Source organism: Sminthopsis crassicaudata, chromosome 5, assembly GCF_048593235.1.
Source record: "Sminthopsis crassicaudata isolate SCR6 chromosome 5, ASM4859323v1, whole genome shotgun sequence".
NCBI classification, from domain to species: domain Eukaryota; kingdom Metazoa; phylum Chordata; class Mammalia; order Dasyuromorphia; family Dasyuridae; genus Sminthopsis; species Sminthopsis crassicaudata.
Genome location: NC_133621.1, coordinates 261718019 through 261734630, shown reverse-complemented (window position 1 = coordinate 261734630; position 16612 = coordinate 261718019). Strand labels below are relative to the sequence as shown.

The window sequence follows — 16612 nt, the reverse complement described above, 5'->3', positions numbered from 1 at the left end:
AAAACTATCTTTGTTTATCAAGGCAGTTAGAAGGGTATACTTAGAGGATATAGGTATAAGTTGATTTTAATGTGATGATATAAAAAAGAAATTAGGGGTGGAAAAAAGAGTACTCAGAGAAGATGAAAGGAGTGGTAAATGGGGTAAATTATATCACATGAAAAGGCAGAAAAGATCAATTACAATTGAGGGAAATAAGGGGGGGGGAGCATAAGCTTTGTTTGAACCATATTCTCATTGAAATTGGCTCAAAGAGGGAATAACATACATACTTAAGTTTGGTATAGAAAGAAATCTGTCTCAAACTACAGGGAAGTAAGAGGACAAAGGAGAAAGGAAAGAGGCAGGCTAATAGAAGGGAGGGCAGAAGTAAAAGGGTAAAGGGATAAGAAGGGGGAGATGAAAAAAGAGAGGGAAGATTAAGGGAGGTGGTGATCAGAAGTAAAATACTGGTAAGGAGGGAAAGGCTAAAAGAAGAGGAAAAAGTATAACTTGGGAAATATAGGATGGCAAGAAATACAGAGTTAATAATCTTAATTATGAATGTGAATGGCATGAACTCTCCCATAAAACAGAAGCAGATAACAAAATAGAATAAAAACCAGAATTCTACAATAAGTTGTCTACAAGAAACACAGAGATACATACAGAGTTAAAATAAAAGGCTGGAGCAAAGTATATTGCTTCAGCTGAAATTAAAAAAAAAAAAAATTAAAAAGTAGAGGTACAGATCCTGATCTCAGATCAAGGAAAAGAAAAATAAATCTAATTAAAAGAGATAAGGAAGGAAATCACAGCTTGCTAAAAAGTACAATATATAATGAAGTAATATCAATACCAAGTAGTGAGCATCCAAATTCATAGAGGAGAAGCTAAGTGAGTTGCAAGAATAGCAAAACTATACTTGTGAGAGAAATCTAACCACAAAATAAACAAGAAAGACATTAAGGAAGTGAATGGAATTTTAGAAAAGTTAGGTATGATAAATAAACCTTTGGAGAAATCTACATGGAGCATAGCATGTACATAAAACCTCACAATCAAATGCAGAAAGGCAGAGATAGTAAATGTATACTTTTCTGATCATGATGCAATAAAAATTGCCTAATAAAGAGCCAATAAACCAAAAATTAATTGAAAACTAAATGATTTAATCTTAAAGAATGAGTGGGTCAACAACAAATCATAAAAATAATTGATATTTTCACCCCAGAGAATGACAAAAATGAGACAACATACCAAAATGTATGGGATGCAGCCAAAGAAGTTCTTAGGGGAAATTTTATATCTTTAGATAAAGAAAATAGAAAAAGAGTAGATCAATGATCTGGGCATGCAACTAAAAATGCTAGAGGGGGCAGCTAGGTGGTATAGTGGATAGAGCACCATCCCTGAAGTCAGAAAGACCTGAATTCAAATCAGGTCTCAGACACTAAACATTTCCTAGCTATGTGACCCCAGGCAAGCCACTTAACCCCAATTATCTCAGGAAAAAAAATGCTAAAAAAAGAACAAATTAAAAACCCCCAATTAAAGGTCAAATTAGAAATTCTGAAAATCAAAGGAGAGTTTAGTAAAATTAAAAGAAAATTATTAAACTAACAAAACTAAGAGTGGGTTTTATGAAAAAAACAACAAAACAGTAAATCTTTGGTTAATTTGTTTAGAAATAGTTAAGAAGAAAACCAAATTAACTGTATAAAAATGAAAAGGGTCAACTTACCACCAACAAAGAGAAAATTAAAGCAATAATTAAGAGCTATTTGCCTAACTGTATGCCAATAAAGCTGATAATCTAGATGAAATGAATGAATATTTACAAAAATACAGATTGCCCAGATTAACAGATGAGGAAATAAAAAGAAATCAATTAGCCATTAATGAACTCCTTAAGAAAAAATCTCCAGGGACAGATGAATTTACAAGTGAATTCTACCAAACATTGAAAGAACAATTTCAATAATACACAAACTATTTGGAAAAATAGGGGAAGAAGGAATTCTGGCAAATTCGTTTTGTAATATACATATGCTACTGATAACTATACTAGAAAGGGCCAAAACAGAGAAAGAAAATTATAGACGGATTTCCCTAATGAATATTGATGCAAAAATCTTGAATAAAGTATTAGCAAAGAGATTACAGTAACTTATCACCAGGATAACAGACCAAAACTAAATGGAAGATATACTGAAAAACTATCACTATAATTGACTATATCAATAACCAAACTACCAGAAATTATATGATAATTTAAATAGATACAGAGAAAGCATTCAACAAAATGCAGCACAAATTCCTATTTAAAACACTAGAGAGCATAGGAATAAATGCAGTTGTCCTTAAAATGATAAGTAGCATCTATCTAAAAACATCAGCAAGCATTATATGTAATGGGGAGAAACTAGAAGTATTCTCAATACAAGTGAAACAAGGTGGTTCATTATCACTATTATTAAATATTATACTAGAAATGTTAGCTTTAGCGATAAGACAAAAAAAAAAAAAAAAAAAGCAATTGAAGAAATTAGAAAAAATGCTGAAAAAACTAGAAACTAGTCATTGACCAGCCTATACTAAGATAAGTTTGAAATGTGTTCATGATTTAGACATAAAGGATGATAATATAAGCAAATAATTAGGAGAACAAAGGATAGTATATCTCTCAACTATGTGGAAAAGAGAGGAATGCATGGCCAAAGAAGAACTAAAGAGCATTATGAAATGCAAAATGGATAATTTTGATTCCATTAAATTTAAAAAGCCTTTACATAAACAAAATCAATGCAGCCAAGATTAGAAGGCAGAAAGCTGAAGAAAAAATCTACAGCCAATGTTTCTGATAAAGGCCTCATTTATAAAATATATAGAGAATTGACTCAAATATAATACAGACCATTGTTCAATTGATAGTTAAAGAATATGAACAGACACTTTTCAGACAAAAAAATTAAAGACATTTCTAGTCATGTGAAAAAATGCTATAAATCACTATTGATTAGAGAAATACAAATTAAAACAAATCTGAAATATTACTTCACACCTTTCAGATTGGCTAAGATGACAAGAAAAGATAATGGTGAATGTTAGAAAGGATGTGGGAAAACTGGGACATTAATGCATAGTTGATGGAGTTGTGAAGTGATTTAACCATTCTGGAGAGTAATATGGAACTGTGCCCAAAAGGCAATAAAACTGTGTATATCCTTTGATCCAATAGTGTCTCTACTAGATCTGTATCCCAAAGAGATCATAAAAGAGGGAAAAGGATCTACATACACAAAAATGTTTGTAGCAGCCCTTTTTGTAGTGGCAAGGAACTGAAAATTGAGAGGATAATTCTCAGTTGGGGAATGGAAAAATTATGAAATATGAATGTAAAGGAATATTATTATTTTGTAAGAAATGATGAGATTAATTTCAGAAAGGTTTGGAAAAACTTACATGAACTGATGCTGAAGGAAGTGAGCATTATCAGGAGATAATCCTGATCATATAATCAGAAACAAGATTATATGATGATCAACTGTGATGGACTTAGCTCTTCTCAACAGTGAGGTGAATCAAGGCAATTCTAATAGACTTGTGATGGGAAAATGGGAAAATAACATACACATCCACATAACTATGGAGACTGAATGTGGACCAAAGCACAGTATTTTCACCTTTTGTTGTTATTTGCTTGCTTGTTTTTTTTTTTTCTTTTATTGTATTTTTTCCCTTTCGATCTTATATTTTTTGTATTGCAAAATGAATATGGAAATAAGTTTAGAAGAATTGCACATGTTTAACCTATATTAAATTGCTTTCTGTCTTGAGAAGGGGCAGGTTAAAGAGAGAGAGGAAAATTTGGAACAGAAAATTTTGCAAAGGTAAATATTGAAAACAATCTTTGAATGTATTTGGAATAATAAAATACCATTAAAAAGGGGGGGAAATGGGATAGCAGAGAGCAAAACTCAGAATCCTACACCATGTCCTAAGAAACGTTCTTGAAACAGAAAGATACACACAAAGTAAAGGTAAGGGGCTGGAGCAGAATATATTATGCTTCAGCTGAAGTTAAAAGAAAAAAAGGAGAGGGAGCAATCCTAATCTCAGATAAAGCAAAGGGAAAAATGACCTCATGTAATATTCTCAGTTGGTTTTCTCTCTGTATTAGTGACTGGGATATTAGTTACACATTCCCCAGTTTCCCATATCAGTGTATAGATGAACATTGTTTTATAAGCACTCTCAGGAGTTGAAAGGATCAAGCCTACTTGCTTGGAGGCCAGACAGGAACAGATTTCACCTCTCCAGGGGATATCTCAGTAGTTCCTGCTGCATACAACTCTATTTTCCCTAATTGCAATCTCTTTTTCCCATCTGATTGCTTCTTGGTGGATAGATCATATAATCCCTTTCTTCCATCAGATTGATTTTTGGCTAATTGATCATGTAATCCTTTTCTTCCATCAGATTGCTTTTTGGCTGATTGATCATGTCTTAATATTGAATTTCTGAAGACTCTCTGGGTGTAACCTCGGTTGCATCATGCCCCACCTGGGGCCCCGGAGCTGGGCCCCACCTCTTATTTCCCTGGGTCACAGATGTAAAGTCCTTAGTTCCACATTCGGACACCAAAATATAGTGTTCTTGTTTGGTTTTCTGGTGGTCTCTGGAGCAGTCATCCATTCAGCAGATTAATGACCACAAGAATAGACAAGTGTTAAGTCCAAATCCTCTATTATCTCCTTCACCATCTAGTTTCCTTGCCTGGGGCCTAGGCCAACCAGCCTTGGTCCCAGTGGGGGAAGTGCAGGAGGCCAGCCCCTGCCACCATGAGGCTGATGAAGATGAAATGAATCTCTCCGAGTCCTAGACTTGGACTTCAGGCTTCAACCTCCAGCCACCACAAAGGTGGATGATGGAATGAATCTGTCTCTCAGTCCCTTTTTTGAATCTGTCTCTGGCTCAGATGGGCCTTGATCTCAATGGAGAAATGAAGGAGGAGAGCCTGCCACCCAGGTGGTGTGAGATGAAGTGAGTAAATCTGGTTCTGAGTCCCCGCCCTGGCTTAGTTTCTATGTCTAGGTAGCTTTCACTGAGAAGAATCACTGGAGTGGCCATTCATTCCCTCTTTTTTCCTTTCCTTCTATCTCAAACCACAAGGACATCTTCCTGCACTTAATCCTCTTTCACTACAATCTCATATGAAATTTCATGATGCTTTCTTGCCAATGTGAATTCATCTAGATGCACTCTTAATCTCAGGTTGTCTTATCTTCTCTGAAAGACTGCTTCCTTGCACTAATGCATTCTTGATGGAGTAGTAAAATGATCCAGCCATTCTGGAAAACAATTTGGAATTACACCCAAAGGACTATAAAACTGCATATCTAGTACATGTATAACCTATATCAGACTGTTTGTTGTCTTGGGGAAGAGGAAGGTAAAGGGAATGGAGGGAAATCATTTAATATTTAGGTGAAATCTCTTGCTTACCTGAAATTTCAGTATCTTCTAAGTCTTGGAGAACAAGATTTTCAGCATTTTTACTCCGATTCTTTATGATATTAATACAGTAAAGAACTGATTCAGGCAAGTCTTCTTCTCCCTGAAAATGAAAATACTAAAATAAAATCAAAAAGTGTTTCTTAGTAAAACTATGTGATGAACATTCACTGCCTCTTTCGATTCTCTCAATTTTATGGAAAAATTCTTCATGAAATTACTCTTCGTGATAAATATGAAATGAGGGTTTATAGAGAGCAAAAGTTTTATTTATGCATTTATTTTTCATTTCTAGAAGTTTCTATATTTCTGCAAACAGAAAATTTGAAAAACAGAATTTGGGCAGCCAATATTCTCTAATATGTTTACTAAACATTTGTACAAACCAATTACATGCAATTTAATTTATCCCCATTTTCAGTATAAATTATTTCTTCTTTTAGCCTCTGTGTCCCTCATAGAATTAAAGCTTCTAAAGTTCCAAATGTGAGTTTCTTCTTCTGACAAATTTCTATGGAATTGTCTTTGGAGATCCCTACCCCATCCACCACCCTCTTTTTTTTTTTTTCCTGTTATGCCTCATTCTCAGAAATGTCCACACACAAAGGAACAATTTACAAGTACAGAGTAGTAGCGTGGCCTTCAAAATTCACCCACAGAGTTTTAATTGAATTGCTGAAAGATTGAATATTATATGTGCATTATATATGCAACTCCTATAAGTATTCACCCCATAGTTTCAATATTTACTATTCCAAAACTTAGAGAACATATTTTATATAAACCCTTTTCTATACCTACTGAAATATATTCACAATCCAGTATTCCTTGTATTATGTAAAAATTGAAAAGAGTGAAACTGTAATAATCTATCACAGAATATTTGAAATTTATTGGAATTCTATATAAGATGGGTATGTTATTTATCTCTAGATGACTTCCTTTCTTCCTTCTTTCTGATCCAAACATCCAAAGATTTGTCAAGTCTGGTTATTTCCATGTCCTCACTATTTTTAAAATATATCCCCATTCTCACCATTCATAGTCCCAAAGTTCATATCATCAACAACACTTGGGTTTCTTGGTTTCATCACTTCCCAGCTCAAGAAGCTCCAATGGCTCCAATTACCTCTAAGAAAAAGTACAAACTCCTCTGCGTGGCTTTTAAAACCACAAAAAGATCTGCCCACAAAAGATCTGTTATTCAGATACATGTAATTTCCCTCTATTAACATAGACCACAATCCTTCCAGCACTTAGTAAATGGTCTTCCCTGTGACCAAAAGAAAAACATTACCTAGTAGTTATCCTTTTAAGTATTCTGTCAGAATTCAGTTAGGTAGTCTTCATAAAACAAATATAATGATCCTTTCTGTCAATATTTTTAATGTTTTCAGTTTGGTAGAATCTGCCAGAGCTTTTGAAAACTCATGGTCATTTGTGGGCCACATCAAACAGAATTTGGGCAGAGGCTATTCTCTAATATATTTCCTAAATGGCAATGATATTTTAAGAATGAATGTAATCAAAAGAACTGTCTATTTGGAGCTAGCTCAAAGCCTGGCTCTATTATTTTATATCACTTGTATGTCCTTGACTTTGGCAATTCACTCCCCTGTAGGGTTTCAGATCTTTCATAAAATAAGATTGGATTGGATGAGTTTCTGGGGTCTTTTCCAGTCTAATAGTGTCCACAGTTATATTCTAAAAAGCATAACATAATGGAAATGTAAAAAACTCAAAAGATTAATGAAACTTAAAAGCTACACACTTACTGGATCACTCTCACTACCAACTTCAGATGGTGAGTCTGTCTCATCACTTATTTCCAAAGATGAAACGCTCATATTATCCAATTCAGCTTGTATTTCTTTTTCCAGTTCTGCTTCGGTATCTTTGTCATCCCACATCCTTTATAATAAAAGGTAAAATCATGAAAACAAAAACAGAGGACCAATGACAGTGAAATCTGTCTAGACTTAAATGTATCCATGGTTAAACATATTGGTTTCAAATCTTTCTGGCATACTCTATGTGATACTAGGTATAATACACTTGCCTCTCCCATTAAAATCATGTTCTGAAATGTCTTAAAAATGTATAGGTTTATCCAAATCCTCAAAAGTTCTAACGGTCAAGTAAGACAAACTAGTGAAAGTTCTACCAATGTGGAAAAGCTCTGAATGTGGATCCAGGAACATATCTGAATTGTCCAAAGACCAGTCTAGCTAAGCCATAGAAGCTCATCTCCAGCTTTGCTTCAGGCAGATGAATTTCTCAGATAAATTCTTTGGGATCATCTACTAAGACTAGGGGGATTATTGGAGGGAATAGTCACACCAACAAAAAGCAGATCCTGGAATATAAAAGTACAAAACTATAAAACAGGCATAGAATGTCTGTGTTATAAACATATGAAGGTGTTTAAGTGTATGTATTGTATGCAAATATGAATATCATAGCAGATGGATGGTGCAACGAATAGAGTGCTGGGCCTATACTGGGGAAGACTCATTTTCCTCCTGAATTAAAATCTGGCCTCAGATACTCCCTAGCTGGGTAAGTAGGCAAATCACTTGACCTCGTTTTACATTAATCCACTAGAGAAGGAAATGGCAAGCCACTGCAGTATGTTTGCTAAGAACACATGAGGTCATGAAGGGTTAGACAGATTGTACCCATACACATACACTCACATGTGTATGTATGTAGGTATATATTCATACAGGCATGCCATATGTATTTGTGGTATATTTCACATACATGTATAGCCGTGTTAGATGCACATGATGTACATATATTAACATGTGTGTGCACATATATGGATTGCATTATGCACATATATGCATACCATGCATATATACACAGGAGTGAATGCATATGAATATACATGTACATAAAAGATTTATGAATAAAATTTTAAAACTAGCAGGGAGGAGAGCAGCTGGCTGGGGCAGTGGATAGAGCACCAGCCTTGAAGTCAGGAGGACCTGAATTGAAATCTGGCCTCAGACACTTAATACTTCCTAACTATGTAACCTTGGGCAAGTCACTTAACCTCAATTGCTTCAGGGAAAAAATAGTAAGGGTAAAAAACCATTGAGAGATGCTATTCAGTTACTGAAAAATCTCAAATTAAATGCTTGGGGGTTCAAGGGTTGTTTCTATGCATGCTAGCTGGGTGACACTTGATAAATCAGTGAACCTCTCCTGGCCTATGTTTGCTCATCTGTAAAAAGGGTTAGTTTAGAAGACTAGAGAGCTTTAAATCCTATTTTAGCTTTATTAAATGCTACAATTCCAACAATTCTACTTTGCTTCCATTATCTAAGGAGAAGTTAAAGGAGTAAGAGACAATATGGTACAGTGCGAAGGTTCCCTGTTAAGGGTTTAAATCCTAGTTCCACTACTTACTAATAGTGTAATCTCAGGTGCAATTTTACATTCAATAATTTCTTCAGTTAACCCCCCTAAAACTTATAAGACCCCCTATAAAGACTGCATACTCTATTTTTGAAGGCTAATTACTAGTTTCCTCCAAATAGATGAAAAGCTGTCATATGACAGGGATTATTATTATCTTTATAAAGTTGCCTTTTTGCATTAATGGGGGGCTTCCATTGTTTCCACAATGGAAATCCCTCTATATATCAATGAAGTCATACTCTAAGTCAAAACCAAACCAAAATAGAAAACCCCAAATAATGAGGATAGCAAACATTTAAGATTGATAAAGCTTCTTAAATGAAGTGTCATAGTTTCCTCAGTGTTTTTCTCACAAAAGAACCTATAATACAGATTGAACAAATATGATTATCTCTATTTTACAGAAAAAGAATCTTAGAGAGAGTAATCTCTCTAAGAGATTACTAGATTTGGGCTAGTAATGCCCGGGGAAGTATTCAACTTAAGGTCTCCTAAATCCAAGTTCATTCATCTGTCTAATATTCTGCTATTCCATGAACCCAGAAGGGAACACATAGAATAGGAAGCAATTTCCACAATTGGAGCTGCCTCTAACTGGAGTTCTTCAAGTGAAACCTGAATGACTATTTGTTAAGTTATAGGAAGAATTAAAATTCTGATTTGGATTGTATTCACTCAGTGGCGTTAAATTCAAATATAAACAGGCTACTAAATTGTATAGAAGGATCCCTTCTGAATATATTTAGAAAACCACATATTTGTAACTATTTATGTTTAGTGGTACTTTCAATTATTTTATTGACTATTTTCCAGTTTTGTATAAATCTGATTTGGGCCACACTGGGTTGTTCTTCAGGCAGCATGTTACTAGTGGATCTTGTGTTTGACACATCAGACTGGATGGTATTTGCAGTCACTTCTAAAGCTAAGATACTGAAATCCTTTTGACTTCGATTTAAAAGAAAAGAGGGCTCAACACAATCATAACTCAAATTACACCAGAAGGAACAGGGTAATAGAATCAAAGAGATTCAGATGAGTGAATGAATGTCTCTGGATACGCATTTTCCCAGGGTTCTGGTTTCCTTTGCCCTTGGAGGGCAAAAAAATTTCATGGGTTGAGTACCTTTCCTAGAATGTAGCTGGAGACAGTGTACAGACAATGTATCCAGAAGTATTTCTAAGTATCCCTTCCTGGGATAAACTGAGAGATGAGCAGCATAGACCAGAGTGGAGTTCGTGTGGACAAAAGATGAAGGAAGCAAAAAACATCAAAGACCAAAAGTTTAATTCAAATGGGAGCAAACCCAGCAGCTGCTTAAAAGGTGAACAAAGAAGATTATAGTTCATAGTTTCTCCTCTTTCTGCTGGTTTTAAAACTGACCAATACCTTTCCTTTGAATTATTGTAAGGAGGGATAAAAGGAAAATAGAGTCCAAGCTGCAGTATTATTGTGGTCTGTAATTTGAAACACTGTTCTATTAATTCTTTGAATTTCCTATGCTATTTGATTATGTTAATAAATCATGGAGCAATAACAGAAATGTTACTAGCTTACAAAAAGTGATTATAGTGACAACAATGGGCGACAGAGTGATATAAAGTAAAGCAGAATTAAGAAAACAAGTTACATAGTGATTACAAAAAATAAATGCAAAGATTTCTGTATTTCAGGCAAACTGACTTCATGTTTCTCAAGAATTCACCCCCCCCTCAGAAGCACTGTCTCCTTATGTAAGTCTTACTTTCTTTCCTCTAAGATAAAGCTCAAGCACTACCTTCTGTTTGAAGCCTTTTCTTCCCTTCTAAATACTAGTGCCCTGCCTCTCAAAACTATTTATTTATATATACACATACATATACCCACACTTACATATTTGTATTGTTAACATTTATACTGAAAATGTGTATGTGTATACCTATACACACACACACACAGGTTAATAGACAGCATAAATAACTAAATAATATAGTGGACAAGAGCACTAGATCTGGAATCAGGTAGACCTGAGTTCAGAATTTGGTTTTAGCTACCTATTAGATGTGTGACCCTGGTTAAATCATTAAATCTTTATGCTTCACTTTTCTAAACTAAAATGAGGATAATAGTATCTACTTCACAGGATTATGTGAGGATCAAATGAAATAATATTCCTAAAATTCTTAGCAGATAGCCTAGCAAATAGTAGAGGCTTAATAGATGCATGCTTGCTTCCTTTCTTTTCATCTCTCATTTCTTCCTTCTCTCTTTTGTCCCTCCTCTTTCTTCCTTCTTGTTTCCTCCATTAGAATGTAACCATAACTACTGAACTTGAATCCTATGAGTCTTAAAAGTGGGGGAACTACAATTGAGGAGACAAAAGTTAGCCCATGAATAATAGGAGGAGGTGGTCAACAAGTGAAGGACATGAATTTTATAGTCTTGATCATCTGAGTGTATTCTAGATTATATATTCTAGATTTTTACTGGAACTAGGGATAGTGATGTTATAAAGAACTAGGACAAGGGCCCCCAACTGCTTCAGTCTCCCCCCCCACCTCCTCCTCTTTCTCTCTGTGTTTGTCTCTCCTCTCTCCTTCCCCCTACTTCCCTCCTTCTTTCTCTCTCCCCCTCTTCCTCTCTCCCTCCTTTTCTTCTCTATCTATCTTTCCTCTCCTCTTTTGTCTCTCTCTCTGTCTCCTCTCCTCTCTCTCTTCCTTCCTCTCCTCTCCTCTTTATCCTCTTCCTCCTCTTCTCTTCCTCTTCCTATCTCTCTGTCTCTCTCCTCTCCTCTGTTCTCTTCTTCTTCTCTTTCTCTCTCTCTCTCTCTCTCTCTCTCTCTCTCTCTCTCTCTCTCTCTCTCTCTCTCTCTCTCTCTCTCTCTCTCTGTCTTAAAAAGAAATAAGGGTAGGGAGATAGTAAAAAAATTTTAGCATTACATCAAGCACCACTAAGGTACTAAGACATTTCAATAATCAATGAACAAAGAGAACCAGGGAATACAGAAATATTTGTTGAGTCCCAAAACAAACATCATGTTACTATAAGAATAGCATTTATTTCAGAAACAGAACCCATTTTTTTCTTGAAAATGTAGAATTATTATAAAGATTTACCATAAGAAAAATAATTCAATGATAACACTTTTTAAAGTCTTTGAGTTTACTCTCAAGAAGACAAATTACACATTAATTTATGTCAACTTATAATTAACTATTTCAAAATATGAGGTATCTCGAGACACTATATTATTATTGTCATGTACCTGGATGTATGAAAAGATGTGGAGGAGATTGGGATAAAATAAAGGTAAAGCCATTTCTACCACTAGTACCCCTTCTTCTTTCTTTCCTCCCTCTATCATTGCTGGAAGATATGAGCCATGACCCCAAAAGAATCACTACCAGACAAAAGCTAAAATTGAAAAGAAGCACTTGAGAAGACAGAAGGGGAAAGTAATTACTTGTGGCAAAGTCCCAGGAATTAATGACTCATTACTTTCCACGTACTATACTCAAGAGCAAGGGACCTCCTCTAAGTTACTTTTCTATTCTGGCCAAGAGTTAGCATGCTGCCTAGATGATGCCACAGAAAGTATCTGTGGAAGAGATAGAAAATTAAGGGAGAAAAAGCCTTGTTTTTATTTGTTACCAAGGAACAGGTCAGAGAAAAATCAAGAAAGGAAGAAGTTACAAATTTTACAGGCAAAATTAAAAGGGAGAAAAAAAATTTGCTTTTCCTCCCAACTTCTGTATTTTTTCTTCCTTCTGGAAAACAATATACATAATGACTTAAGACTGGGAGCAATCCATTGCCACACCAGACAAAATGCTCCAGACACTTATAAGATCTGGATAAGCCACTTAATTTCTGACTCAGTTCTCTGAATTATAAAGTAATCGACCTACCTCAGAAGATTGTTATGAGGTTCAAATGTATTCAAAGTGCTTTTCAAATTCTAAAGTTCTCCATAAGTGTCATGAGTATTTCTATACGAATGGAAAGAATAACAGAGAAACTAAATGGTACAACAGAAAAGAGACTACAGTATAAGTCAGAGAACCTGAGTTTCGTATCCTGCTCTACTATTTACTACATCTGTAACCCTAGAAAGTCAGACACCTCACCTGTTCCCATTACAGTACCCTCATCTGTAAAATGAGAACATGGAATAGATGGTCTCTAAAATCCTACCCAGAGACACTGATACATTGTTGGTAGAGTTGTGAACAGATCTAGCTATTCTGGAGAGCAATTTGGAACATTGCTCAAAAAGTGGCCAAACTGTGTGTACCTTTTAACCCAGCAATGTTTCTATTGGGCCTATATTCCAAAGAGATCTTAAAAGAGGGAAAGGGACCCACATGTTCTAAAATGTTTGTGACAAACCTTTTTGTATGTAGTGGCAAGAAATTGGAAACTGAGTGGATGTCCATCAAATGGAGAATGGCTGAATAAATTATATATAGGAATGTTATGGAATATTATTGTTCTGTAAGAAACTCCACCAGGATGATTTCAGAGAAGCATGGAGAGATTTACTAACATGAACTGATGCTAAATGAAATGAACAGAACCAGGAGATCATTACACACGGCAACAATAAGACTATATGATGATTAATTCTGATGGACATGGTCTCTTCAACAATGAAATGATTCAAACCAGTTCCAATTGTTCAGTGAGAGCCATCTACACCTAGAGAGAGAACTATGGGAACAGAGTGTGGATCACAACATAGCATTCTGTTACTGTTTGCTTGCATTTCGTTTTCTTTCTTCCTTCATGATCTGATTTTTCTTGCACAGCAACATAACTGTATAAATATGCCTACATATATTGGATTTAACATATATTTTAACATATTTAACACGTTTTGGATTACCTGCCATCTAGGGAAGGAGGTGGAAGAAGGAAAAAATTTGGAACAGAAGGTTTTGCAAGGGTCAGTGTTGAAAAATTACCCATGCATATATTTTGTAAATAAAAAGCTTTAATTAAAAAATAAAATAAAATAAAATCCTACCCAGAACTAAAATGATGCTTCTATGAATTGAAAGTAAAAGCTATGAAATGATAATAAATAAACTTATCACCAAAAAGAAGATACAAGAAGGCATTGCTGCTGAATCTTTATAGAGGCTGTAGAGTGGAGAAGAAGCAAGAGGGAATATGGCTCTCTTATTCAAGGGTGACTATACTCCACCTCTCCAAATTGACCTCTTGTTCTAAGGTCAAAACTGGAACAATGAAAATGATCAGCTATCCAAGTTTCCTTACTTTTCTCCTAAAGGGGAAGAAAGAGCCCTTGCCACATCTGATTTCTCTGATGACTGCTTTCAGGGGATGAAATTGCACTTTTGTGATCTTGAACAATTCATTTCAAATGTCTCGGTTTGACATTTGAATGTCAAACTTTGAATAAGTTTATTCATTCTAAGGCACAAATAACAAATGTCAGTGTTAACAGCAAAGTCAAAAGATCATATAAAATCCCAGATTTTTAGGCTGGAAGGCACCTTCGTTGAATCCAATCTCTTCATTTGAAAATCATTAGCCCCCTAAATAAATCTGTTTTACAGTTTTGAGCATCAGCTAAGCTAAAAACAGAGGTATCTAAATAAATAGGCTTCCTAGAATCCTGAGATCATACCCAAATATTTACTCTATATTCAAGGGGTTTTTTCCTGAAAAGGGGATTATCATGTTTATTTTCACCTAAGAGAGAATTATAAAAATTACAGAATTGGAAAAGATAGAACACCCCTATCTTTTTGCAGATGAGGAAACTGAGGCCCAGAAAAATCTTCTCACATCTCTTACTCTAGATTTATTATAGATACTTTGCCTCTTGATACTTGCCTCAAGAATTACGGTTAAAACCCTGGAGCTCAAAAATCCAATGTGTAACATTTTTCATCCCACGTGGAAGGGAGGAGGTTGAAGGTGAGGGCCTTCCTCCAATCCAAGCGGCGCCTGAACCAGAACCCCACCTAGTAACATACCCGATAATTGGCTGTCCAGCCTCTGCTTGAACACCTCCAGTGATGGGGAGCTCACTACCTGTGCAGGCAGCTTGCTCCACACAGAGGCTGTGGAGACAAGTTAGGATTCCTTTCTTTTCCCCTCCCCCTCCCACGGATGGGCCTCGCTCCACGGGGGACTCGGGGGCTTCCACTCTGAGGGAGGGTCGGTCTCCGCTCCCAGCACCGTCTCCTTCTCGGCCCACCCACTTCCAGGAACCCCACCGGAGCGGCCCCAGGGGACCCGGGCCACCCAGGTTTCCTCGAACCTTCGGCTGCTGCCTAAGTTTTTACCTCCTCTGAAAGAGCGGGTCCATTGCCTCCAAACAAAGCGTAACCATGCCAACGACCAACCTCGGACGACCTGGGCGGGACTTGGACGACGGGAGCTGCAGGGGTTCAAAATAAATCGAATTCGCTTTTGTTTTGTAAAACGTTTTTGGAGGGATGATTTGGGATTGGGATGGGAGCCTCTGAGATGCCACCCAAAGGCAGAAACAAAGGTGGGCTCCTCCCTCCCCCAACATCCTTTCAGAATGAAATTTGTTTTGTATGACTTCACATGTGTAGTAGTTATCATGGAATTTGCTTTTTCACTGAATGGGGGAGGGGCGCGCAGAGAGGGAGGGAGGGAGGAAATTCGGTCTTGACATTGAAAAAATAATAAAAATTATTTTTTTAATGAAAAAATAAACTTTCTGCGAAAGCATCAAATAAACTCTTCTTTAAGTAAATAAATTATTTTAGGAAATAGAAAATACATGTTAATCTTTAATACGTGAAGGCATATTTTTAAAAGAATTAAATTTTAAATTTTAAAGAAAAGAATCTATTTGAAAAAAATTTATTTTAAGGAGTATATATTAAAACTATTTTTAAAACAAATAATTTTTGAATAAAATAAATAACTTTAAAAATATGAATTCATAGATTCATTTTAAAGAAAAAATACATTTGTTTTAAAATATAAATTTTAATAAAATAATAATTTAGCTTTAAAAGTAAATGTCAGGGGCAGCTTGGTGGCTCGGTGGGTGGAGCACCAGCCTTGAATTCAGGAGGACCCGAGTTCAAATTTGATCTCAGACACTTAACACTTCCTAACTGTGTGACCCTGGGCAAGTCACTTAACCCCAGCCTCAGAAAAGAAAAAAAAAAAAAGTAAATGCTAAATTGTTTTTTGAAAAATAATACGTTTTAAAAGATGAAAATGAATTTGTTTTTAAAGGAATTTAAATAAATTAACATTAAGTGTATTTTTTAAAAACAAGCATAAATAAGTGAATAAAGGAAGAAGAATGAGAGAGAGAGAGTGCCTTTTTTTTTAGTTGATAAGCTCCTTGAAGTATATACATCACTGAGTATAATCAGAAGTACAGTTTACAGAGTAAGAACCAATTGAAATTTTAAGCATTTTTATTTGTCTAATTCCAAATTGCTTTACAGAATGGTTGCTCTAATTTGAAGCACAGCCGTTAGACTAGGTGCCACAGTGAATAGAGCACGCTAGACTTTTTCCTCTTGTGTGACCCTTGGGCAGGTCTCAACACCTCTGTGCCTCAGTTTCCTCATCTGTAAAATGGAGATAACAACAGCACCTACCTACCAGAGTTTTTGCATTCTATTAAATATCAAACAAAATCCTGCCTTTTGCTGGAAGCCTTCCCCAATCCTTGATTTAGTATCT

General features: G+C 35.6%; 1 protein-coding gene across 8 annotated transcripts in view; it reads right to left on the bottom strand.

Moving 5' to 3' along the window:
- LRRIQ1 (leucine rich repeats and IQ motif containing 1) overlaps positions 1-15397 on the bottom strand; it is a 297962-nt gene extending 282565 nt beyond the window's left edge. For 5 of the 8 annotated variants that reach the window (XR_012482648.1, XM_074270901.1, XM_074270905.1 and 2 more), the window contains exons 1-3: positions 15220-15397; positions 7272-7407; positions 5488-5614 (exon numbers count right to left, since the gene is read on the bottom strand). Coding sequence is in view for 7 of the 8 variants with exons in the window: in XM_074270901.1 (XP_074127002.1) it covers positions 5488-5614; positions 7272-7407; positions 15220-15266 (310 nt within the window). In the remaining variant the exon portion in view is untranslated. The other 3 variants (XM_074270902.1, XM_074270903.1, XM_074270904.1) reach the window with 3 other exon arrangements.
- Between the last annotated feature and the right edge of the window lie 1215 nt (positions 15398-16612).